The 26,578-nt window shown below is 39.8% G+C and overlaps 1 protein-coding gene across 9 annotated transcripts in view; it reads right to left on the bottom strand.

The window, feature by feature from the left end:
• iqsec1b (IQ motif and Sec7 domain ArfGEF 1b) overlaps positions 1 to 26,578 on the bottom strand; it is a 446,158-nt gene that overhangs the window by 66,028 nt on the left and 353,552 nt on the right. For 8 of the 9 annotated variants that reach the window (XM_069939805.1, XM_069939812.1, XM_069939810.1 and 5 more), the window contains one exon: positions 10,983 to 11,265. The exons of the other annotated variant lie outside the window; for it this stretch is intronic. In XM_069939805.1, the coding sequence (XP_069795906.1) occupies positions 10,983 to 11,265 (283 nt within the window). The remainder of the gene's footprint in view (positions 1 to 10,982; positions 11,266 to 26,578) is intronic. 9 annotated transcript variants of the gene reach the window in all.

Genomic DNA, 26,578 nt, shown 5'->3' with positions numbered 1-26,578 from the left:
GTGCTTAAGGGGTCTGTACTGGGTCCACTGTTGTTTGTCATCTATATTAACAATCTGGACGTCAATGTAGTTCACCTGATTAGTAAATTTGACGATGACACCAAAATAAATTGTGTAGTGGAGGGCAACAAAGGAAGTCTCAGTTGATAACAAGATGTAGATCATTTGACGAGGTGGGCCAAGGGTGCTGAAAAGAATTAAATTCTGACTTGTTGCACTTTGGTAAGTCAATACTAGACTGTTGAAGTATCCAAGCTGGAAGAAGCAAAGGCTAAGAAAGAGTATTCTTCCCAAGATGAATAAATTAAGTTGATCTTACTGACACCCTGTTGCTAAATAGAAGTGTATCAAATAAAACTGCACATCAAACTAAAGGAGAAGCAAGGAGACTTGGTGGAGACCATATTGATCAACATCAACATAAATGCCAACTACAGGGAATGCATTCACAAGCATGTTGATGAAATGCAGAGATTAAAAGGAACTGATTTATGCTGGGCATAAATAAAAGATAAAGCAGGAATATCAGAATCTTTCACAGCCAATAACGATAAGAAAAGAAACAAGTTGAATGGGCAAAAATATTTGGAATAGACAATAGTCCTAAGAAATTTAATTGCATGCCAATTTTTTTTTCCTCAACATGGGAAATGAAAGCAATTTCTTCCCCTCCCCTGCAGTGAAACACAACAACAACAACTGTCTTGCATGTTTCTCTGGAAAATTTAACTAGCAACTTCAGGCTGCGAGTCCACCATTACACTTCCTACATGATTTCTCGAAAAGAAAGAGCCACAAAGTGTGACATTATTCTCCATTCAACTTTTAGTTCAACATGAACTTGGGAGTATAACCAAAGGAAACACTTGGCTTCACTCCGCATCAGTTTCCCCTTCCACAAATTTCTGATAAATTGCATCAATCAGTCCATACCACTCATGCACCACAAACAACCATCACTTTCCAGACACCTCAGCTTCCTCAACATTAACGTCCTGGGAATGGGCCCAATCCTTCCTCTTCTTCCCATTGTCCAAACAGCAGGTATGTAGGTCCCCAATTCAACCACACAATTTGTACTTCTGAACGTGGGCCTCTGATGTCCCTTTTCCAACTCAGGTCACGGCACAGGGCCAGTTGAGCCTCTGAGTGTTTATCCTCTGGAGAAATTGCCGACACAAAATGTGCAATTCTCAGACAGTTACACCTTCCCCTCTATGGCTCCTATTCAGAGCACCCAGTTGGGTGTGCCAAAAAAATCCCACTCATGCATGTTGTCCTGGGAATGGGAGGTATCTCTGATGATGGTATGGAATATGTGATCATTCACCCCATGAAGTCAGCTTGCATCAGACAGACCTACATTACTCAACTACTACTACTACTATCAGTTATACATGCTTTAACATGGCAACAACATCAGATGGCACATTATCAAACAATAAAATGTTGCCAAATCACATTAAACAGATATCAGGATTCTTAACAGTGTAGAAAAACAGGAGGAACAAGGGGACAATATCCCATAGATTTCTCAGGATGTAGCACAGGTTAATAGGGTAGTTAAGAAGGCTGATGGTGGGGAGGAGACACATGATGGAGTAGTGGCCGGTAGGGTAAAACCAGCCCTCTCCAGATAAAAAAGAAAAAAGGTCAAGAAAAGACAAAGTTCAACAAATAAAAAATATAAGAAATAGAAGATAAAGTTGCAGAGAAGAGAAAGAAGATGGCACCCAAGAAGGAAAAAGTAAAAACAATGGGAAGAAAAGTCACCGGAAAAGAAAGAAGAAGGCCTTACCTGCACAAAGGAATGGGGAGCCTGGTGGCAAAGAACGTCTGTTCTCTGAGGTTGGTGCCAGACTTGCGGAGTCGCAACCCCACCCCCCCCCCTCCCCAACCGGTGGAATGCAAAAATGGATCTCTGAGCCAAACAAAAGTGCGTAACTGCGCACACGCGAGGAGTCACACATGAGCAGTGCGCAATCAAAGATAAAAGAAAACACCAAAGGGATGGGGGCTCATTCGAGGAGTGGGCAACCACGGCGTGACCAGCTGAGGGACACCCGACACCAGGGCTTTCAGCTGGAAGATGAGGAAGGCGGCAGGAGAGGGAGTGAAGTACCAGGCGAGAAAGAGAGTCGACGGGGTGAACGGCAAGAGGAGCAGCAGCAGGAGGACCGACAGATGATCAGCCCAGAAGGGGAGGACCAACAGCAAGAGGCCCAGCAAGATGAGGCCCGACAAAGTGATACAAGCAACTCATCAGGAAAATCAGAAGAGATATAGATACAAAGAAGAGAAAAAGAAGACACAAACACAGGTACAGACACAGAAGAAGAGGAAAAAGAAGGCCAAAATCTTCACAGAGAAATAGAAGGTAAAACAGAAGGACAGAATATAGATAAAGTCTTTTTAGAAGAACAAATGAGAGTATTAAAAGAATGATTGTCATTAGAATTTAGTACAATTAAAAGAAAAATGAAAAGAACAGAAGATAAAATGCAAAGATTAGAACTAGTCATGACAGAAATAGGGAAAAGAGTAGAAAATGTGGAAGAATGAGAAACGGCTGTAGAAATGGAAGTAAACGACTTAGGAGGAAAATTGGAAGAAAGTGACAAAAAAATTAAAGAGACACAGGAGTTGTTAGCTCGGAAAATTGATATGATGGAAAATTAGAGTAGGCGAAACAACATAAAAATAGTGGGCCTGAAGGAGGGTGAAGAAGGCACAGACATGAAGGAATTTATAAAAGGATGGATCCCAAAGGTCCTGGGAATGACAGAAATGCAGGAAGAAATGGAAATAGAAAGGGGCCACAGAACACTAGCTCTGAAACCGCAGATACATCAAAAACCAAGATACATCTTAGTAAAATTTTTGAGATATACAACAAGAGAAAATATTCTGGAGCGGGAAAAGAATAAAATTAGAGAAGATAATAAACCATTGGAATACAAGGGTCAAAAAATATTTTATTATCCAGACATAAGTTTTGAACTCTTAAAGAAGAGGAAGGAGTTTAATACAGCAAAATCGATCCTATGAAAAAAAGGTTATAAATTAATGTTAAAACATCCAGCCGTGCTTAAAATATTTATCCCTGGGGAGCAAAACAGACTGTTCTTGGATCCGGAGGAAGCACAAGAATTCGCGGAGCATATGCAGGACAGGAGAAGAGATGAAGAGATATAATAAGAATGAAGAACGGCGATAAAGTATATATAAAGATGTGAAAACAATGTATATGTAAAGAACTAAAGAGGGAAAAGAGAAGGGAAGGAAGGAAGGGGGAAAAAAGGGAGAGCTTTGTTATATATGTAAAAAAAGTGTTTTCTTGCGGGGGTTGGGGAGAGAGAATAACCGTCACTGTGAAATCAGTTGACGCTTGCAAACAGGATCGCATCCAAATGGAAAGGGGAGTTGTGGTTGCCCGGCAAGGGATGGGGCAACTCAGAGAAGGGGGGGCATTTGAGGTTAAGGTAATATTGGGTGTGGGAATTGTTGGAGTATTTTATGCTTTAAATATGTTGTCATACATTGAGTTTAAAAAGGGAAAACAGAGATGAAAATGGGGAAAAGGGGGATGGAGATGGTGAGGAAGCGAAAATGAGATGTAAACAAGATAAAAGATGGCCACATTGAACTATATAACTATAAACATTAATGGAATACATAACCAAATTAAAAGGAAGAGGCTATTAAATTTACTAAAAAAAGAAAAAAATAGATATAGCATTTGTGCAGGAAACGCATCGGACTGAAGTGGAACATAAATTAAAGAGAGACTGGGTAGAGCACGTAGCGGCAGCATCATATCATTCAAAAACTAGAGGTGTAGCCATATTAATTAATAAAAATTTACAAATCAAAATAGAGGAGGAAATAATAGATCCAGCAGAGAGGTATGTAATGATAAAGTGTCAGATATACTCAGAATTTTGGAATTTGCTCAATATATATGCATCTAAAGAGGAGGATCAAAAGTTTATGCCGGATATTTTTTTTGAAGATTGTAGATACACAAAGAAGTATATTGCTAGGAAGGGATTTTAACCTTAATTTGGATCCAATGTTGGATAAAACTGGACAAAAGACAAGCAAAAAGAATAAAGTAGCCAAATTTATGGTTAAATCAATGCAGGAAATGAAACTTATGGATATATGGAGGAGGCAGCACCCAAGAGAGAAGGAATACTCACATTATTCAAGTAGGCATAAAACATACTCAAGGATTGATATGTTTTTGTTGTCGGCCCATATTCAAGGGAGAGTTAGGAAAACTGAGTATAAAGCTAGATTACTATCAGATCATTCACCCCTATTATTAACAATAGAACTGGAGGACATCGCACCAAGAACATTTAGATGGAGGTTAAACTCCATGCTACTTAAAAGACAGGAATTTAGAGAGTTTATTGAACGCCAAATTAAAACATATTTTGAAATTAAACACAGAATCAGTGAAAGACATATTTATATTATGGGACGCAATGAAAGCCTTCATTAGAGGGCAGATAATAAGTTATGTGACTAAGATGAAAAAGGGCTACAACCGGGAAATAGAGCAGTTGGAAAGGGAGATAGTAAGTACAGAAAAGGAACTAGTAAAAAGGGATGAAATAATGAAAAAGAGAGAATTGGCGGACAAAAAAAAAAATACGAAACATAACAAACGTACAAGGTGGGGAAGAACATAATGAAAATGAAGCAAAAGTATTACAAACTTGGAGAAAAAAACACATAAAATATTAGCCTGGCAACTTAAAACAGAACAAACTAAAAAAACTGTATTGGCATCAAGGAAAAAGGACAAACAAATTACATATAACCCAATGGAGATTAATGAGAACTTTAAGGAATTTTATGAACAATTATACCAAACTGAGAATGAGGGGAAAGAATACAGAATAAAATAGAAGAGTTTTTAGCTAAAATTGAACTCTCGAAATTGCAAGAAGAGGATCAAAATAAACCGATAAAACCATTTGAAATAGAGGAAATACAAGATATATTAAAAAAGATGCCGAACAATAAAACACCAGGAGAGGATGGATTCCCAATAGAATTCTATAAAACATTAAAAAAGTTATTAATTCCTCCTCTCCTGGAAGTAATGAATGAGATAGAAGAATTACAAAACTTGCTAGATTCATGTAAGACAGCAATAATTACAGAAATACCAAAGAAGGGGAAGGATCCATTAACACCAGCATCATATAGACCATTATCTCTACTTAACTCAGATTTTAAGATAATAGTGAAATTATTAGCAATCACATTGGCCGATTGTGTATCAAAAATAGTAAAACAAGATCAAACTGGATTTATTCAGAAAAGTAGAACAGCGGATAATGTCTGTAAATTTATTAATCTAATTCATGCACTTCAAGAAAATAAGAAGCCAACAGTGGCTGTTGCTCGAGACGCAGCAAAAGCCTTTGACAGAGTGGAGTGGAATTATTTATTTAAAGAATTACAGAGGTTCAATCTACCAGAAAAATATATTAATTGGATTAAAGCATTATATAATGGACCGTTGGCGAAAGCAGCAGTAAATGGATATGTATCGAGCCAATTTAAATTAAGTAGGTCAAGTAGACAGGGATGTCCATTATCCCTCTCATTGTGTGCCTTAGCAATAGAACCATAGGCAGAACTGATAAGAACAGAAAATAAAATAAAAGTGATAAAAATAAAGGAGAAGGAGGACATCATAGTATATCTAACAGAACCAGAAATATTAATAAAAGAATTACATAAGAAATTGAAGGAGTATGGAGAAATATCAGGGTCAATGCAAATAAAAGTGAAGTGATGTCAATGAGTAACACGGATTATACAGAATTTAAAAAAGAATCACCATTTAAATGGCAAGTACAAGCAATCCGATACCTAGGGATCAGGTTAGATAATAACTTAAGGCACTTCTACAAACTAAATTATCAGCCACTAATAAAGAAATTGCAGGAAGACTTAGAATAGAACATTGGAAAGAATTACTGCTAACGTTGATTGGAAGAGTAAATTGCATTAAAATGAATGTTTTTCCAAGGATACAATACTTATTTCAATCGTTACCAATTCCCTCAACAGAGAAATTCTTTAATGAACTAAAGAGAATAATAAGGAAATTCTTGTGGAAAGGGGGGAAACTGAGGGTAGCGTTAGATAAATTAACAGAGAGATAGGTGGTTTGCAGTTACCAAACTTTAAAAATTATTATAGAGCAGCACAATTAAGGTATTTATCAGATTTTTACCAGACAAGGGAAAAACCAGACTGGACTAAGATAGAACTAGATAAAATAGGGGAGAAGGTACCGGAACATATACTTTATAAGTGGGATGAAAAGCTGATGCAATATAAAAGCTCATCAGCATTGCATCATTTACTTAATATATGGAAGAAGATCCACTTAGAAAGGAAAAAAATGAATTACCAAATGCCAAAATTGTTATTGACACAAAACCCACTAATCCCTTTTTCCTTTAGAGAATGGGAGAGAAAAGGAATCAAAAGAATAGAAAACTGTTTTTTGGGAAATAATTTATTAACATTTCAACAGTTGAAGTACAAATATGGAATAATTCATGGTACAATGTTTGCATATCATCAATTGAAAGTTTATTTAAAGGATAAATTGGGAAATAGATTGAGATTACCTGAAGGAAGCATCTTTGAATATGTGATTACAGACACAATGATAATTAAAAGATTTATAACAAACATGTACATTAAGCTGCAAGATAAGGAAAATGATGAAATAAGCTATAATCCTAAACAAAAGTGTAAAAAGGATTTAAACATAAAGATAAAAAATGAAGCATGGGACAAGTTATGTTCTGGAACTACAATAAACACAAGGTTACGCATGATACAGTATAATTGGTTACCCAGGTTATATATCACGCCCCAAAAGTTAAAAGAATGTGATCCAACATTATCAGATAGATGTTTTCGCTGTAAAAATGTAATGGGAACAACAGTACATGCAATTTGGGCATGTACGAAAGTGAAGAAGTTTTGGGAAGAACTAAATCAGATATTAAATAAAATCACAAAAAAACCCCAAAAAATCCAGAGATCTTTCTTCTAAGTAACATAAGAAGTAATGAATTAGGCCTCAAATTGTATAAAGCGCAAAAAAGATTTATTATGATAGACTTAGCAGTAGCAAAAAAATGTATAATGTCAACGTGGAAAATGGAAGAGAGCCTGAGAATACAGCAATGTTACATGGAAATGAATAAATGTATTCCATTGGAAAAAGTAACATATAATTAAAAAAAATAAAGTCACATTATTTGAACAAATTTGGGAACCATACATGGAACATAACAGAGAGGGCTTGCCTCGGTCCTCCACCCCCTAAAATGATAAAAAGACAAAATGACATGATTCAGTGTGTAAAAGTAGATGACACATTTTTCTTGTTTATTTTTCATTGTGTGAAGACATTTTTTTATGGTTTTATTGCATTCCTTCTTTGGCTTGGCTTCGCAGATGAAGATTTATGGAGGGGTAAATGTCCACGTCAGCTGCAGGCTCGTTTGTGGCTGACAACTCCGATGCGGGACAGGCAGACACGGATGCAGCGGTTGCAGGGGAAAATTGGTTGGTTGAGGTTGGGTGTTGGGTTTTTCCTCCTTTGTCTTTTGTCAGTGAGGTGGGCTCTGCGGTCTTCTTCAAAGGAGGTTGCTGCCCGCCGAACTGTGAGGTGCCAAGATGCACGGTTTGAGGCGATATCAGCCCACTGGCGGTGGTCAATGTGGCAGGCACCAAGAGATTTCTTTAGGCAGTCCTTGTACCTCTTCTTTGGTGCACCTCTGTCTCGGTGGCCAGTGGAAAGCTCGCCATATAACATGATCTTGGGAAGGCAATGGTCCTCCATTCTGGAGATGTGACCTACCCAGCGCAGTTGGATCTTCAGCAGCGTGGATTCGATGCTGTCGGCCTCTGCCATCTCGAGTACTTCGATGTTGGAGATGAAGTCGCTCCAATGAATGTTGAGGATGGAGTGGAGACAACGCTGGTGGAAGCGTTCTAGGAGCCGTAGGTGATGCCGGTAGAGGACCCATGATTCGGAGCCGACAACGGCTCTGTATACGCTAATCTTTGTGAGGTTTTTCAGTTGGTTGTTTTTCCAGACTCTTTTGTGTAGTCTTCCAAAGGCGCTATTTGCCTTGGCGAGTCTGTTGTCTATCTCGTTGTCGATCCTTGCATCCAATGAAATGGTGCAGCCGAAATAGGTAAACTGGTTGACCGTTTTGAGTTTTGTGTGCCCGATGGAGATGTGGGGGGGCTGGTAGTCATGGTGGGGAGCTGGCTGATGGAGGACCTCAGTTTTCTTCAGGCTGACTTCCAGGCCAAACATTTTGGCAGTTTCCGCAAAACAGGACGTCAAGCGCTGAAGAGCTGGCTCTGAATGGGCAACTAAAGTGGCATCGTCTGCAAAGAGTAGTTCACGGACAAGTTGTTCTTGTGTCTTGGTGTGAGCTTGCAGGCGCCTCAGATTGAAGAGACTGCCATCCGTGCAGTACCGGATGTAAACAGCGTCTTCATTGTTGAGGTCTTTCATGGCTTGGTTCAGCATCATGCTGAAGAAGATTGAAAAGAGGGTTGGTGCGAGAACACAGCCTTGCTTCATATCATTGTTAATGGAGAAGGGTTCAGAGAGCTCATTGCTGTATCTGATCCTTGTTGGTTTTCGTGCAGTTGGATAACCACGTTGAGGAACTTTGGGGGGCATCCGAGGCGCTCTAGTATTTGTCAAAGCCCTTTCCTGCTCACGGTGTCGAAGGCTTTGGTGAGGTCAACAAAGGTGATGTAGAATCCTTTGTTTTGTTCTCTGCACTTTTCTTGGAGCTGTCTGAGGGCAAAGACCATGTCAGTAGTTGCTCTGTTTGCGCGAAAGCCGCACTGTGATTCTGGTAGAACATTCTCGGCGACAATAGGTATTATTCTATTTAGGAGAATCCTAGTGAAGATTTTGCCTGCAATGGAGAGCAGCATGATTGCTCTGTAGTTTGAGCAGTCTGATTTCTCGCCTTTGTTTTTGTACAGGGTGATGATGATGGGCATCACGAAGGTCCTGAGGCAGCTTTCCTTGGATCCAGCAGTGCTTGAAAAACTCATGCAGTTTGGCATGTATATGTTGAATATTGATTGGTCTTGGAGACGAGTGGGAAGGGGGGAGGGAGGGTAGGGGGGAAAAAAGGGAGAAAATGCCACTGTGTGTATTTAATGAGAAACGTTTGTATATATTTTGGTTGATATGGTTCACAGTGAGAAAAATTGAATTTTTTTAAAAAAGGTTTATGGTATGCTGGCCTTCTTTAGTTGGTGGTTTGGATTCAAGGGTCATAAGGTAATGTTGCAGCTCTCTAAATCTCTGGTTAGACCACACTCGGAATTTTGTGTTCAGTGCCTCATTACCGGAAGGATGGAGAAGCTATGGAGAGGGTGCTGAGGAGATTTACCAGGATGTTGCCTGGGTTGGATAATGTGTCTTATGATGGCAAGGTTAACAGCCTAGGCTTTTCTCTTTGGAGCGAAGAAAGATGAGAAGTGACTATTAAGTCACTTTGAGGTCCACAGGATTTTGACAGGCATAGACAGGGTGGACAGCCAGCACCTTTTCCCCAAGGTGAGAATAGCAAACACTAAAGTTCATAAAAGAGGAGAGGAAAGTTTAGGGGAGATATCAGAGTTTGTTTTTGTTTTTACAGAGAGCGTAGTTGGTGCCTGGAATGCATTACCAGGATTAGTGGTGGGGGCTGGTACAATAGGGACATTTAAAAGACTCTTAGACAGACAGGTGCAAGAAAAAAAGAGGGTTTTGGGAGGGAAGGTTTAGTTTATTGAGTATGTTTTTATAGGTAGGCACAACTCATAAACCAAAGGACCTGTCCTGTGCTGTAATATTCTTTCTTCTCTAACCAAGGAAAATACAAATGACAGATATATTTTGCACGGAGCTACAGGACTTAGGGTGTTGTTAATTGAAGTTATAACTCCAGAAAGATGTTTGAATTAGTGATGTTCAAGAGATTAGAGTGAGCCAAGGCCAGGGATAAGCATTGAGATGGATATATGACAAAAGCAATCATGGAAATACCATAAGACAGAGGGGCAGAAATAACCCATTCGGCCCATTGAGTTCACTCTGCTATTCTATCATGGCTGATCGACTATCCTTACAATCCTACCCTCTCCCCATAACCATTGATTCCCTCCCTAATCAAAAACCCATCTACCTTTGTCTTAAATACATCTAATGACTTGGCCACCACAGCCATCTGTTGCAGCGAAGTCCACTCTCTGGGTGAAGAAATTCCTCCTCGTATCTGTTCTAAATGGGTGTTTTTGTTTCCAGCCATGCAAGACAATGAAGGAACTTGAAAATCAGAATGAGAGTTTGGTAAATCAAGGAGTTTGCCTTACTGGTCGGCATGCTCAAAAGTGATAGGTAATGGTGATGATTGCAAGTTAGTGCCCTGGCAATAGTTTTGAATAACTTTGAGGTTATAGAAGAAGAATTGGGAGCCAGAAAAGCATTGGAATAATCTGACAGCTTAACATTTTGGCATACAGTACTTTAACAGATGTCAATTGCACTCAATTAACCTGTAAAACCCTGTACGTTTTCGAAGGGTGGGAGGAAAGCAGAGCACCAGAGGAAACCATGCAGACATGGGTAGAACGTACAAGCTCGTTACAGACAGCGCTGAATTTGAACCCCGATCACTGGCAGTGTAACAGCGTGGCGCTAACTACTAATGGAACACAGGTGAGCTTGAACAAGTAAGAACGTGGTTTCCCTGAGCTAATGATTTATCGATGCCATTTCACAATCAAAGTCAGTGCAACATTCTGATTGAGAGCTCCAGCATATATTACAAAACTTACTTATTTTTATACTTATTAAAATGATTTATTTGCTCTGGCCATTGACACATTCCAAAAGAAAGGTCATTTACCTGTTTATCTTGCAGATCTGAGGAGAGTTCATAGCTCTCTGACAAAGACCTTGAGCGCTTGATTGCATCTTCCTCTGCTTGCTTTCGTAATATGGAGGTGGAATGCTGAAGCTTTGGCCTCCTAGGACGTTGCTGACCAGGTGAGATAGGGAATGACGCCAAAGAAGAACCATCAAACTGATCAGGGCTAGCAGCAGCACTGAGTGTTATTGGGCCATGGGTGTAGCTGGAGGGGCTATCAAGGGAGGTGCCAGTTTCTCTTCCAGCAGCATCACCCTCCACACTAAAAATAGAAAAAAAAATTCAGATTAGCCACAGGCGACTAAATCTTCTGACCACAGTCCTATCTGCTTGCTGCAATCTGCGATATATAGTAAAGTCCAGATGCACCCAAAGAGATTTGATATGAACGACATGCGGAAGGCTTGGTCTTCCATTATATGTCCGTTCAAAGTGCACATCAAACTTAGGAAAGAATCAGGGTGGTTATAGTCACTGGATGACTCTGTAAGAATCCCTAAATTCAACCAACATTGATCAAATTCTGCTGAAAGCTTAAAATATTCTGCATTTTTGCCTTTCTCAATTTTTACTTAACAGCACTGAGGAAACACTTCAAAATACACAATAACTCTTCATGGGCCACATTTTTCATAAATATTTAATCATTTAAAATATAATTTGATACAATTATTTTACACCTTTCTGTGAAGATAGCATGCGTGTTTCTTATTCTTGTGACCTTTGGAGCAATGGCAAAGCAATTATCTTTTATGGTACACATGCAAGCTTCAAAACATAGATCAACCAGAAATCAAATTATTTTTATTACATAAAAGGAGGATGCATAAAGTTAATAGTTTATTGTTTAAAAACAAATGATAGTATTCTATGGGAAAAGGAAATAAAAGTAATGGCAAATAGTAGAAAGGTAGTGAATAAAAATGACGTCGTTATATTTTAAAATGTTTATATCAAGGAGGAGGTGACAGAGCTGAAACCCTCAAGCAAGTGGTTCCTTAAAGAATCGTATGCGAGTCAGCTCACCACTGACATCTGGCCCTAGACAGTGAAAAGTGAAAGTTAAAGATAGGGATGTCAGAAGTCAATGGGCTCTTTTAACTGCAGCACCTGGGCAGCCCTCCTGAGAACGAGGTGTGATTACTCAGGCAAAGGTGCTGGAAGCATTTTTTAAACTGCAGGGGGATCAACCCATTAAATCGCCACCCCCGCGATTTAAGGGGATCCCGTCCCCATGATGTCGCAGCGAGTGACAAATCACGCACTAACAGGAACTATCAGGTAAGTCTTCCCTGCCCCCCACCATCCCTGTCAGTCACCCCCTGTTAGTCACCACCCACCCTCAATCACCACCCCTCCAAGTCAGTCACCCTCCCCCCATCAGTGGCCACCCCTACCGTCAATCAACACACACCCCGTCAATCACGCGCTCCCCCTTCAGCAACATCATGCTGCCGCGAAAGTGGAGCTGTCACTGTGAACCGGAGTGGCATTCGCAGCAGCGGCAGTTTTCAGCCCCGCCCACTCTCGCTCCCCCCCTCCCGCCCCACGGAAGCAACCTCTCTCCCCACCGCGGCTGTGACCTCTTCCCCTATGGCAGCGACTTCATCTCACTCCCCCCCCCCCACATTGTGCCCCACCCCCACCGCGGCAGTGATCTCTCCCCCCCCCCCACCACCAACCCTGGGCCAACAGCAGCGAACTCTCTCTCCCCCCCCCACCCCAATCATGGCAGGCACTTCAGCCAGGGGTTTCCCTGTGACACCAGCGTGCAAGACCTGGCATCACAGGAGTAACCAGGTCGGCCATTTTCCTGTTCAAGTCGCTGGTGGACATGACCTAGTTAAGTTTAATTGGGTTCCCAGACTACCTCTGAGATAGGTCAGGGACCCAGTTGGGTTAGGACCACACTGATCGGGTCGGAGTCTTTCTAACTGCAAAATGAGTAGGGTGCTAACCGGGCAAATTGCTCGGTTAACCCCATTTTACGTGGCAGTTTGAACAGGCCTAATGCATCGGACTTTCTGCTCCACTGTTGCATTCACCACCAACTCTGAGGTGGACCATTACTGTGCTGAGCTTTGAATGATGTCACTGACCTTGATTTAAAAAATGCTTCGTTTATATTTATATTTTCAAATTAGCATTGAGAAAAAAGATTGCTTCATAAAGCATTTTATGATCAATGAACACACAGAGGTCATTTAACAGCCTTTATCACTCTTGGATACTCGCCTCACAGGATGGCGGTAACAGCCTAACTTTGAGGTTAATTGATACCTCAAAGCTGCACAAGTTATCTGTGATAAAAGCAGGGAAAGGACTGTAAAATGACAACAAGCAATGATTAAAATCAAGTCTACAAGGCTTGATAGCACCAGGCAAAGGGTGGCAGTGAAGGGTTTTTACTCAGATTGGAGGCCTCTGACCAGTGGTGTGCCACAGGGACCATGGCAGACCAGTCCACTGTTGTTGTTTGTCATTTATATTAATAACATGGAATATTGATCAGAATCTATTGTCATGAACAAGTCACAACATTTGGTGTTTTGAAGCAGCGCCACAGTTCAAACATTCATATAAATCACCTTACAACATTTAAAAAAAATAGTGCATGAAAAGTAAGAGAGTGTCTTTGGTTCATTGCTTAATCAGGAATCTGATGGCAGTGGGGAAGAAGCTGACCTTACACCGCTGAGTGCTTGTCTTTAGGTTCCTATACCTTTTTCCTGATGCTAGCAGAGTGAAGAGGCCATGGCCTGGGTGGTGGTGGTCTTTGAGGATAGAGACTGCTTTCTTAAGACACCGCTTCATGTAGATGTCCTCGATGGAGTGAAGTCTGGTGCCTGTGATGCAACCAGCCAGAATGGTCTCCACGGTTCACCTTTAGAAGTTTACGAAAGTCTTCAGTGATATACCGAATCTCCTCAAACACCTCACAAAGTAGATCTGCTGGTGAGCCTTCTTCATGATTTCTCTATAAAAGAGCCTGATGAAGAGTAGCCGTATGTATGAGGTGATCCAGCACTGAGTGGAGAGCCAGTGATATTGTGTCTGGTGTGGAGCAATTGTGACGATAGGCGAATTGCAGTGGGCCCAGACCTTTGCTTAGGTACATGTTAATTTTGGGCATGATCAGCCTCTCAAAGCATTTCATCACAGTAGATGTTAGTGCTACTGGCTGATAGTCATTGAGGCAGCTCACGCTATTCTTTTTGGGTACCGGGATGATTGGTGCCTTTTTGAGGCGGGTGGAAACCTCTGACTGCAGCAACGAGAGGATGAAAATGTCCGTGAACACTCCAGCTAGTTGGTTGGCTCAGATTTTCAGTATACTCTTCATGATATTAAAATATTCAATTTTAAAAATCAACATGATCTCTTCTGAAAAAAATAATAATTCACTTCCCATTTTCCAATTAACCACTCATTTCAAAAAAATCCAGACACCAAGTATTGGCCGATTATTCAGGCATTGGCAAGATCCGAGTGAAGACTCCTTTGATGGCTACATTGCTGAGCTCACTACAAAGATGCATTTTGCAGATGGCTGAGCAGAGGAACTTTCAGAAGATGGCAATCTTTATTTAGCTCTGCAACAAACATTGTGGATGCCAAGAATCAGAAATCTGTACAGAAATCTGTTCATTTTGTCATACTAAACTTCCAGATTAAATCCATTGCATAGAATTTGCCACAGAATATTCTACAGAAAAATTAGAAATCCCGTTTATTTGTTGTCCGATTGTACTAGTACAACCCAATGAAACAGCGTTTTGCAGAACAGTGCAAAAGATGCATGAAGACATAACACACATACAGACAAACAATACATATATACAACAGGTATTAAAATAAACATTCTTAATAAATTGTAGTCATGGAAAGCTGTTTCTGCAGTCATTCAACAGTCTCACTGCCCGTGGGAAGAAGCTGTTTCTCAGCCTGGTGGTTCTCGCTCTAATACTTCTGTATCGTTTTCCTGATGGGAGTAACTGGAAGATGCCACAGGGTGCTATGGGTCCTCTCTGATTTTGCGAGGTCTCCCTAAACAATGATCCTGGTAAATCACATAGATGGGGTGTGGGGTGGTGGTTGGGGTTGGCGGGGAGGGCATCCCCAGTGATCCTCCCTGCTTTTTTCTGGTCCTGTAGATTAACCTCTGATCTGATGCACCACAGCAACTGCTCCATACTGTGATGCAGCCAGCCAGCACACTCTCGATAGAGCTTCTGTAGAAAGTTGACAGAATGGAGGCCAGTAACCTTGCCCGTCTCAGCCTTCTAAGAAAGTGCATTTGTTGTTGTTAAGTGTCCAGGATAGGTCACTTCTTAAATGGACTCCGAGAAACTTGATGCTCTCCAGACTCTCCACCGCTGAGCTATTAAAGCAGTTGGAATCACTGTCTCCAAGCAATGTCAGAATAAATCAAATTTTAAAAATGAAGCAAACCTATTTTTGAATTACCATTGTTTTTATTTTTTAAACAGCTACTCTTATTGCCTTCTTTAATAATCTGCTTGAAACAAATACATTTTGGTCATTAGCCACCAGTCCTGCTTCCCAGTTTTATTCCTCTTTCCAGCTGATGTTGACTCCTCCTCAAGGGTGATTCTACGTATAACAACAGCCCTATACTTGGCATATTAAAGATCTCTGATAGGCATGCCTTTAAACTACTTAGTATCTGATGTATCACATTAATGCCAATCCTGTTCAAACCCTATTTCCACATATAGGGATTTCGAAGAAGTTCTCCCCCAAAGCCAAAACAAATATTGACCCAAACAACTTCCATATGATGTTATGGACAGCTGAAGCAGATCAACTCCCTTCATTCCAAATATTCTACTTTATTGTTTTGCAAAAAAAAAACAAAATAATATTTATCTGTCTTAAAATACTCTGTAAACTGGATTGGAAGATTTACAAATCAAAATTGCATAATTTCTTTAAAATTTGCATTTTACACTTTACTTTACTCAAAATCTGTACCCTTTCCCAAGGTGGTTAAGGTAATTGTTCCAGAATTAATATATTAATTTATGAATCTTTTAGTGGTGCGCAGACTGTGTTTTAAATGTTTTACTGTGGAACAACAGAGAATTACTGTACTTGAATAGCTGCACCTTAGTTCACAAAAATATGATTCGCTATTTAATCATGTTACAAATTATTTGGCAAAAATGAAGTTGGAAGGAAAATACAATGTAATAAATTTGACCAAATGTTCTAGGCTTCTGACATAAAATTAATAAAGCCAATCCTCACCTGCTGGTCTCATGGAGTACACTGCACATTTTGTAGATCAAATAGCATGATCTCAATTACGAGTCTGAGAGTATGGTAAAAAAGAATGCTTTTCAGTTCCATCCTGACAGTAAAAGTGCCTATTGGCTTGGATCTAAATAAAGATGAGTATAAAGTCTATTCCACACAAAACATGTTCTTCTCATGCCAATTTATTGCTGCTTCTTTCATTACAAATCCAAGTCTTCAGCTACACACAACCAGCAATCAGAAACGAGTGCGACATAGGATGACATATCCTGCAGATAAAATCCAGCTTTTTTTTTTTAAACATTCTTGTGCTTCACAGGAAATCAAATGTCCTATTTCCCTTGTAACTTTCTCAGTGATGAGTTTCATTTCTGTTGAATTTGATTACTATCTGAATCTTGTCTGATAATAGCATTTGGATCTGAATAAATTCTGCCAAAAACTGTACAGGCAGAATTTCCTGTGTATTCCTGATAAGATAATAATGCTCTAGCTATAAATGTCAATTTGTACTGAATAACATTGTCTTCATACCTAAACATATATAGGATTCAGATATTACAAAATGAAACAAATTGAAAAGCTTATACTGAGTGGTAATAAACACTTGGGATCCAATTGTCCCTGAAGACTTCCAAATATAGAAAAACACATCACAGATCCCTTATTAGTACAGAACATATTTGTGGAATGAAGATTTGTAACTCATGCATTACAATAATCCACTTCCTGACATTTTTGTGAATTGTTCATCAAAATCATTAAAGCCGGTATTTTGTGGATTAACAATTGAAATACTGGGCTATATAAGTCACAGCATGACCTTCAGTAGGGTCCTCAGAAAGAGATAAATGTGCACAATTTGGATGACAATTGAGTTATTCACAAAGAGATAAATATACATATGATCAGCTTGATTCTGCTCTGGCTATGATTTTAAAAAGTGAAATTCAAATCCAAAGTTAAACTAAAAACTGGAGGAACTATAGGGACACACCTGGAAATGAAACCACTCCAGCTCAATCTACAAATTTGCTGTCCACTTTTGTTGGCCAAATAACTAGAAATGATGATCAGAATACAAGAGAACCTGGTTGGTGGTGCTAGAACAACAATCTTGCTCTCAATATCACCAAGATCAAGGAGCTGTTTGTTGACTTTAGGAAGGAGAGGCCAAGGGTCAACGATTATGCATTGATGAGGAGGTGGAAAGAGTTGGAGCCTTCAAGTTCCTGGAGTCTGATGAGATTTGTCATGTCATCAGATACTCTATCAAACTTCTACAGATGCACTGGGAAAAGTATCATTGCCTAGTTTGGGAATTCAACTGCCCAGAAATGCAAAAGGCTGCATAGGTACTAAATATTGCCATCCATTGCAGACATCTATGTGAAGTGTTGCCTCAAGAAGGCAGCCAATATCATGGACCTCCAGCATCCTGGTCACCACCTCTTCTCACTGGTACCTTTGGGTGGAAGGAACAGAAGCTTGGAAGCCAGAACCTCGACGTTCAAGTCAGACCAATTCCTATTGGACTCTTGAATCTCCCTTGGTATACTAATCATGGACTGTCTGCACTAGAGTACGTCACCTTTTTGCACTAGGATTATTTATCTTATGTAATTCAATTAGCTTACTATTATAGATTTTCTTTATATGTACTAGTCTAGCTGCAGCAAGCAAGAATTTCAGTACCTATTTATATTGTACAATGAACATGATACATAGGCTGCACGTTATTAAATTACAGCAGAGAGCTACATCATAGCCACAATAAACACACATCTTATAAGGCAAATATCTATTCCACTGGCAATTGAGGAATAAGGTGTCTCTCCTGTCTCAATTGAACTGTACCATACTGGATAAGATCTCTGACCAGGACAACGTTTTCTATCACCTCATTCTTTAAATATCTTTCAAAATATAATCATGAGTTTTTGAATGAATCTGAACTATGTGATTACTGAACTCAGAGAATGATTATTTCGTAGGGTCTCTGCAAGATCTTATCTGATAAAACTTTAAAATCAGAAAAAAAAAACTTTTTTCACTTGGAATGGAAAGTATGTAGAGAGCACAATTCATCAATCTTACGATATTCTCATTAAATGCTTGAGCTGAAAATTTAGAGGCTTATTTTTCTATGATTTTTCAAATTTTGCTCCTCTATATATCAAGAAATTTTAAAAGATGCAAAAACTCTGTGGCATTTAATTTGATGGGCTGCAAATGATCATACGATTTGCTAATGCTATCAAATATGTTGCGAGAAACTCTGCTGGGCACGTAAAACTATTTGAGTATTATTTTCCCCACCTACTTCTCGTGATGTAGATGATATAATATTTTAAAAATAAAAAGGCTTTTAATTCAGTTACATTCTAAATACTTTATTGGTTTATACAGGAAAGCAGTTATTAACAATCTTTATCTTAAGGATGGTTGTAAAATGTGCTTAAATGCCCATGTATTTTTAAAAGATTAAATAAAAAAAGAATAATCTTTTAACAATAAAGTATCACTATAGGTATACCTATACATTTTTCAGTAAAGGTTCAGCCTTTCAATAAGTTTTCTTAATTATTTCAATCTCCGGTATGCTGCTTCACTTAAAATAATGAAATAGCAGACCCTACACGGTTTCCGACGCTCCAGTTCAAGCTCCAGCAATGACTGGATTCTCTCACGTGTATAATTTATGCACCACATGGCGAGAATGGCAAGTAAAAGGGAGAACCTAATGTGTTAATAAAATTCCTGTTCAGGAAAGCATTGTAAACACAAAGAGGATACAACAATGTCTGTTCTCTAACAAAACTCAGAGAAAAACTGTTCAGAATAAAACAGTCTCTTGGCTTCAGAAGAAAATGAAATTCAGCACTACGTGGTGGAAGAAATGAATGGCCTACTTGGGAGTGGTTGATTGATCTGGCTAATCAACCTTATTTGTTAAAAGCTTTTCCCAGGGAGATATTTGTAACTGGAGAGCGATGCTGTAATCATTTGCTGCAGATTGTTAGTGAAAACAGCAATGCAACTGGGAGGTGGACCATGTGATGTCATGTAAGCAGTTCTATTAATAGATGTATTCAAATTGATTAACAATGAACTCGATCAATTTATTGGTAATATTCAATTTTGTGTAAATGGGGATTGCGAGTTCCTCACTCTGAAGGTTTCACAACACTAAGCCACATAGAATCTGTCCTTATCCTGTGTTTGTATCTGAACATTTTAAACACTTACACATATTCACATTTCATTAGCTCTAATTCTCATGGAAATAATAACCATGTGAGAGATGAGTAAACTTGACATGAAAATATGAAAGATGGGGAAACTAGTACAGACACATGGAGTGATGGATTAAACCAGTATGAACAGGCTAAGCATGGAAATTAGGATGCAGGAAGCAGAGTCAGCCTATGTAAGATAAGAACCTTCTAGTCCTTTCGACAGGATCAGTGAGCCCACCGTATGAATAAGATAAGGAAAGGCAAGGAATAATAGAATGTAGGAAGTAGAGGTAGTCTGGGTGAGATAAGGGTCTCCTAGCCCTAGAAAGAAGTACCAGGTTCTACATATATAATTAGTAAGCCTTACACAGATTTATCAAGTTATGCATATTAAATTAGTAAACCCTAGACAGGATTAGCGAACTCTGCATATGAAGGGACTGTAGCTCTGAGAGTCGGAAAGGTGTGAATGGGGACAAGGGCAAGGTTGTGATGATAATGACATGATGAGACCCCTGGTCCTCCAAGTTCACAGAAACTGCACGTAGGCAGGAAGGATTGCCTAATGCCAAACCCATCCAGGAAGCAGAAGAATGTAAGGGGGAGGGTATTCCTATACTGAAATTCACTGTATAAAAGTTGGGTGAGCCCCAGTTTATGTGTGTATTCCCAGAGTAAGGGGAAGCACCCAACTTTGCATTGTTGTAAAATAAATGTTCTTTGTTCTCAATTTTTGTCTCGAGCAATTTCTGTTAAGGTACTTCTATTTCTAACAACCACAAAAGAGAAAATTAATAGTTTTTAAAAAAAAATAGCCAATTGACTTAATAATGTTCAACAAACATACGATGGCAGCAAGTACAGTATATTTGAACATCAACACATTCAAGTTCCCTCCAACTCAGACATTGCCCTGAATTGGACATATAATGGATATGTATGTCTGCTCTTTAATTATTGCCACAGTTATTGAAACAAGTACACTGAGACTTGTCAAGATGCCTGTTCATTCATCACCACATCCCAAGGCAATTAAGCACACAATAGTCTCATTCCACGATTAGCAAAGCAGTTCTGAGCCTCAAAAGTGGACCTCAGCCTCCAGGAATGTCCTGAGAAGCACGATCACCGCTTACCCACAAACCTATGATTGAAAGTGCTTTACAGGTTAAAAAAAACCCCTGCTATCGCACAGTTTTTTGTTTGTAATGTTTAGAGAGAAAATATCTGCTCTGTTCATCATATTGCAAACGAATTGAAGAAACTACAAGGAATTCTGTATATCCAGTATGGCTGAATGGGAGCAGCTTGGAAATATGACAGCAATTATTTTGATGGGGTCCAGTAAGTAGGACTAAGATAACTAAATTTGTGGGGATATCATAGACAGTGTGGGACAAAAGGGTCATAATAGTGTGATAGTACAGACCTATCACCAATGTATATAGTTACAGTATCTAGAGTGTAATGACTGTGCTTACAGCGATTGGCTGAGAGCTTGGCCACGCCTACTGTTTGAGCCTTAAAGGGTTGTGTCCCTAGCCAGGTCGGATCATTCCGGAATGGTCGGCCACCTGTGAAGAGCTCCTGTCTTTTGCTAATAAAAGCCTCGGTTTGGATCAACAAGTCTTTGGTTCTTTCGACGAGCTCTACAAATAGTAAGTGATTTCAACTTCCCTCACATTGTCTGGGATTCTCAAAGTCCAAAGAGCTTGGATGGGCTGAATTTACAAAATGCCTCAAAGAGAATTTTCTTAAACAATATGTAGATGGCCTGGCAAGAGACGATGCAACAGTGGAGCTTGTCTTGCGAAATCTGGCAGGGCAACTGACTGGGGTGCCTGTGGGACTGCACTTTAGGAACAGAGATCATAACTCAGTTAGTTTTGAAATAATGTGTTTAATAGTAAGGCTGTTTGCATGTAAAGCAGTGCCTGAAAAGTGGGAGGCTTTTAAATGAGAGATACAGATAGTGAAAGCATCTTCCTGTTGGAGTGAAGGACAAGCCTGAAAAGATTAGGGAATCTTGGATGACCAGAGATCATCGTGAATATTTATTAATTACACATCTTTTGTCTTCATTGAACTGGTGGTGGTGGACAGCGTTGGTACCTTCGAGTGCTTGGGAGTCCACTATCAGTGAACTCTCATGGAGTCAGCATATCGATCCGACCACGAAGAAGGCACTTCAAAACTTTCACTTTCTAAGGAAATTTGGCACGTCAATGAATACTGTCAAAATTTTGCAGGTGTACTGTGGAAGAAAAACTGAAAACTTCAGTGCCCGGTAACAGAGAAAACTGCAGTACGAGGCACCAACCTCCCATCCATTCTAGTCATCTCGTGAAATGCTGCCTCAAGACAGCCAACATCAAAAAAGGATCTCCATCAATTTGATCACAATCTCTTCTAGCTGTTTCTTTCAGGGAGAAGGTATGGAAGCCTGAAGTCCAGCATCTCTAGATTCAAGAACAGTTTTTATCCAAAGAGTTACTATTAGTATTGCCTGGCACCTCCAATAATATAAAGGAAGCAAAAGAGAGTTCCTGAATAACCATGGATTGCTTCCTGTGCTCCCACAGCCTCCGCAGACTCACAGATTCCTGCTCAATCAAAGCAACCTGAGCTCCAGATCCAAACCGCAGATAAGATCGGGAAGCTTTCAGTGCCTGAGGCCCTTCAGCAGTCTTTCTTTCCTTCAGCATCCTCTCAAATCCAAGTTCCAATATCTGGTTCCCAAGAACCGGTCTCCAGGAGCCCACAGACTGGTATGAGTCCCTTGACCGCAAGTCTCCAGCAGCCTGCAGCCTGTATGAGCCCTTCAACTGCAAGTTGCCAACAGCTCAGTTTGTGAGAGTCCTTTAATCGCAAGTCACCAACCACCCATGGCTTGTATGGGTCCTTCAGCTGTAGATCCCCTCGCTGGTCTGCTGCAGTGGTTACCTTCCCAGTAGGCTATAGCCTTGTCCCTTCACTCCATCCTGACCCACCTGGAGAACCACGCCTCATATGCCAGGCTCCTGTTCATTGACTTCAGATCAGAGTTTAATACGATCATTCCTCAGAGGTGGAGAAACAATCCTCACTGGGACTCATCAACCCTCTCTGCAACTGGATTCTGAACTTCATAATGGAAAGACCACAGTCTGTCTGGGTCAGCATCAGAACATTGAGCAATGTCATGCTGAGCTCTGGTGAATCTCAGCCTACACCTGTTTACACTACTGATCCGCGACTTCATCACCAGATTCGGCTCCAACAGGGTCATCAAATTTGCAGATGACACAACAGTCGTCGGCCTCATCAGCAACAACGATAAGTCGCACTACAGTGAAGAGGTGGAAAATCTGTTGTGCATGGTTTTTTTTTTGCACTACAATAATTGGTAATTCTGCGTCACCAACAGGAAAAATAATCTCAGGGTTGGATGTGATGTCCCATATGTACTCTGGCAATGAATCTGAAATATGAAATTCAAAGATTCAAAATCGTGTGACATGGTGCAAGAGTAACAACCTGAGTCTCAACATGGACAAGATGAAGGAGATGATCATGGACTTCAGGAGGACCAGGAACCCCCACCTTTACAACAGCTCTGAGAAGGAGTGAAATGGAGAGCATGAAGTTCTTTGGAGTCCACTTAACTAATGACCTGTCATTGACACACATCTCCTCGCTTGTCAGGAAGGCACAACAGCGACTGCACTTCCTGAGAAGACTGAAGCGGGCAAGGCTCTAGGCCACCATCATGTCAAACTTCTACAGCTCTATTGGGAGCATCCTGGCCAGTTGCATCATTGTGTGGTACAGTTGCTGCAGAGAAATAGATTGGAAACCAATCCACAGGACCACAAGAGTGGCAGAGAGGATCACTGGAGTCTCCCTCCATCCCATCGATGTGATCTACCAGGATTGTTGTCTGAAGAGGGCGCGCAATATCATTGAGGACCCCTTACGCCCTGCACATAGCATCTTCAGCTGCTTCCATCAGGAAAGAGATACAGGAGTATGAGAGCCAGCACCACCAGGCTGAGGAACAGCTTCTTCCCAGGGGCAGTGAGAATGCTGAACAACTAAAGGAACTGCTCACACTAACCATTCCAGGCTCTCATATTTACTGAACAATACTTATTTGTACATATGTATTGTTTGTCTGGATGTGTGTTAAGTCTGGTTGTGTGCCTGCATGTTTTGCATTGAGGACAAGAGAACGCTGTTTTGTTGGATTATACTTGTGCAATCAGATGATGATAAAGTTGATTTGTATTGCACCTTGGTTGGTGTAACCAGGGCAGGTCTTGCACAGTAAATGGTAGGATCCTGGGAAATGTTGTGGAACAAAGAATTAGTGGGATATATAGATCCATGAAAGAGGCAGCACAGATAGACTGGGTACTGAAGATATTGTTTGGCATGCTTTCCTTTATCGATCAGAGCATTAAGTACAGGAACAAGGACGTCACGCTACAACTGTACAAGACATTGGTAAGACTGTATTTGGTGTTTTAGTCACTCAGTTATGGGAAGGATTTCATTACCTGATAAAAGGAGTAACAAGATTCACAAGGATATGAATTGTACGAAGAGACTGGATAGGCTGCAACTTTTCTCCCTAAAGCACTAGAAGTGAAGGAGGTTTATAAAAAAAAAGGTGCAAAGATAAGGTAAATAGACATAGGCTTTTCCCCCAGGGTAGGAGAAACTAAAACAACAGGTCATAGATTTAAGGTGAGAATGGAAAGATGTAAAAGGGAAATTAGGGACAACTTCTTCACACATGAGATATGGCTCCGTGAAACAAGCTGCTTGAGGAAGTGGTAGAAATGGGGACAAATGTAACACTCTGAAAGCTTTTAGACCGTGCCTGAATTGGAAAGGTTTATAGGGATATCGTGCTGTGGACTGTGTGTGAGTGCAGCAAAAACACTGAGACAACAGGCTGAGAGCTTGAGTAATACAACTGCTTTACTTTGATTTTCACACTGCAGCCTTTAAGGCTGTGTCTGGTCTCCCCCCCACCCCGCCCCGTGTTCCAGAACGTGTTACATTGACGCAAGCGCGCACGCACCCTTCCGGTCTGAACCGGAAGAGACGGTCCTGCGATGCCATCTTTGCACAAAATGAATTGCCTTTGCCTGGACTGTGAGATAAATCAGTATCCAACACATTTATGCTATCAATGCACTTTCTATTCACAAAAATAATGTCAGAAAAGCTTAATTGTAAGCCACCAGGTTCTTAGATAGAAATTTCTTTGACTTTGAGCCAAGAAATTCAACTCTGTATAAAGGTTAATATGAATAACACATTTGAACCATAGTGTTCATATCTGAAAGGAGAGTGGGTGATGGTTAGAGGAAGCAAAAAATGGAAGGCTATGGGGACAGACCCCAAAAATTGTGGGAAGTTTTGAGGTCAGTCGGAGATCAAGAGAAGAAATAGAAGATTATAAGAGAATTCCTATTGCAGGGAGATATTTTACTTAATCGCTTGCACAAAAAAAAGGGATCAAACTCCATATAACAATATATGTTTTGGCAAATAAATAAAGAGAATCCATAGTTCAATATTACAAAATCACTTGTCAGCATATGCCAAGAGATCAAAAAGGCAAAAATGGAGGCAGAAACAGCAAAACTTGGCCACTGTGTTACAAATTAAAACTTAATGTGACCACCTTTGAGTTTTAACTAATTGCAAAAGGAGAAAATGGCCTTATAACAACCAAGACAGAACTTTGAATTGCAGCCTGAGACAGCAGTTAGGACAACTCTTGAAGTTAGAATATATACACATTTCAGTTTAGAACATCTTAGTTTTTGAACATTTTGCTAATGAACTGAAAAGTTCCCATTAAAATAATGTTAATATCAATAAAACTTCAGATACCTTACTCATTAATTTTATGCCATTGACTTGAAGTTATCTCCACTTTATCGCACATGAAGCAAACCAAAAAATGCACACAATCTTAGAGCAAAACAGTTCCAGGTGCCTAATTTTTGTATTTTCAGACATGGCAGAGAAAGAATATCAAGTTGAATTTATGGAGAATGAAAAAAAAACCAAATCCCAATACCCAAATGTCTTAGATTTTTTAAAAAAACAATCACTAAATATCATGACCACCAACTACTGTCTAATCACCATCCCCACAAAACCAGACCACGGAATTTCCTATCCTGGCTGATACTCTTTAAAGCTCTATCCTCCTTTAGTATATTTGTAATCCACTTGGCACTCAGGACATGTGCTGGGAAGAAGATGTCACTATACTGCATTATGTTGTGAAATTCAATACTGACAGGTCAGAGTCCTTGTAAAAACCCATGCCCTTCCCACTGCTGTGTGCAGCTCTGCTTGGAATTTGGGGCATGCACAACTTGCTGTTGAATATGTCAGGATAAGCAATGTGTTAGTTAAATGCCATGTAGATGAACCTGACCAGTATGATAAGTCTCTCTCATGAACTCTTGATCAATGCACTGAACGCTGCAAATTTTGTTTGGCTGCTCAGTTCTCCCCAGTTCAGAAGTTTTTCTGTGGAAAAAGCTCAAAGTCCAGTGACTTGTTGACTGAATGTAGGGTCCTAAACGTACATCTCTTTCCTGCTCACTGTCACACCTGACACCTCTTCCGTCCCTCCTTATCTGATCACCCTTTCCTCTACAAAAACTTTTGAACATTCTGCAGTTTTCCATATTGATAGTCATTCTATTCCTTCTTTCATTCATCAATATGTACACTCTGATTTAAAACATTAAACCTATTAATTTGGATAATTTTGGAAATATTTTAAGATTACCAAGACAATCAAATTTTGAAATTTTGTTTACAGAAGGTGGTTAAAAAAATTATTTCTGAGATGTATAAATTTTTACAAAGTAAGATGTTTAAATTAGATATTCATAAATTGAGATTAAAATGGGAAAAAGATTTGGGAAATACAACTGATCAAGATGATTGGAGATCTATATGTAAGGATAGTATGACTAAGATTATTAATGTTCGACTTAGATTAATTCATTATAATTTTTTACATCAATTATATTTAAT

The sequence above is a fragment of the Narcine bancroftii genome, chromosome 5 (genome assembly GCF_036971445.1).
Source record: "Narcine bancroftii isolate sNarBan1 chromosome 5, sNarBan1.hap1, whole genome shotgun sequence".
Lineage (NCBI taxonomy): Eukaryota > Metazoa > Chordata > Chondrichthyes > Torpediniformes > Narcinidae > Narcine > Narcine bancroftii.
The sequence above is the reverse complement of the archived record's forward strand: the minus strand, read 5'-3'. Positions and strand labels throughout refer to the sequence as shown.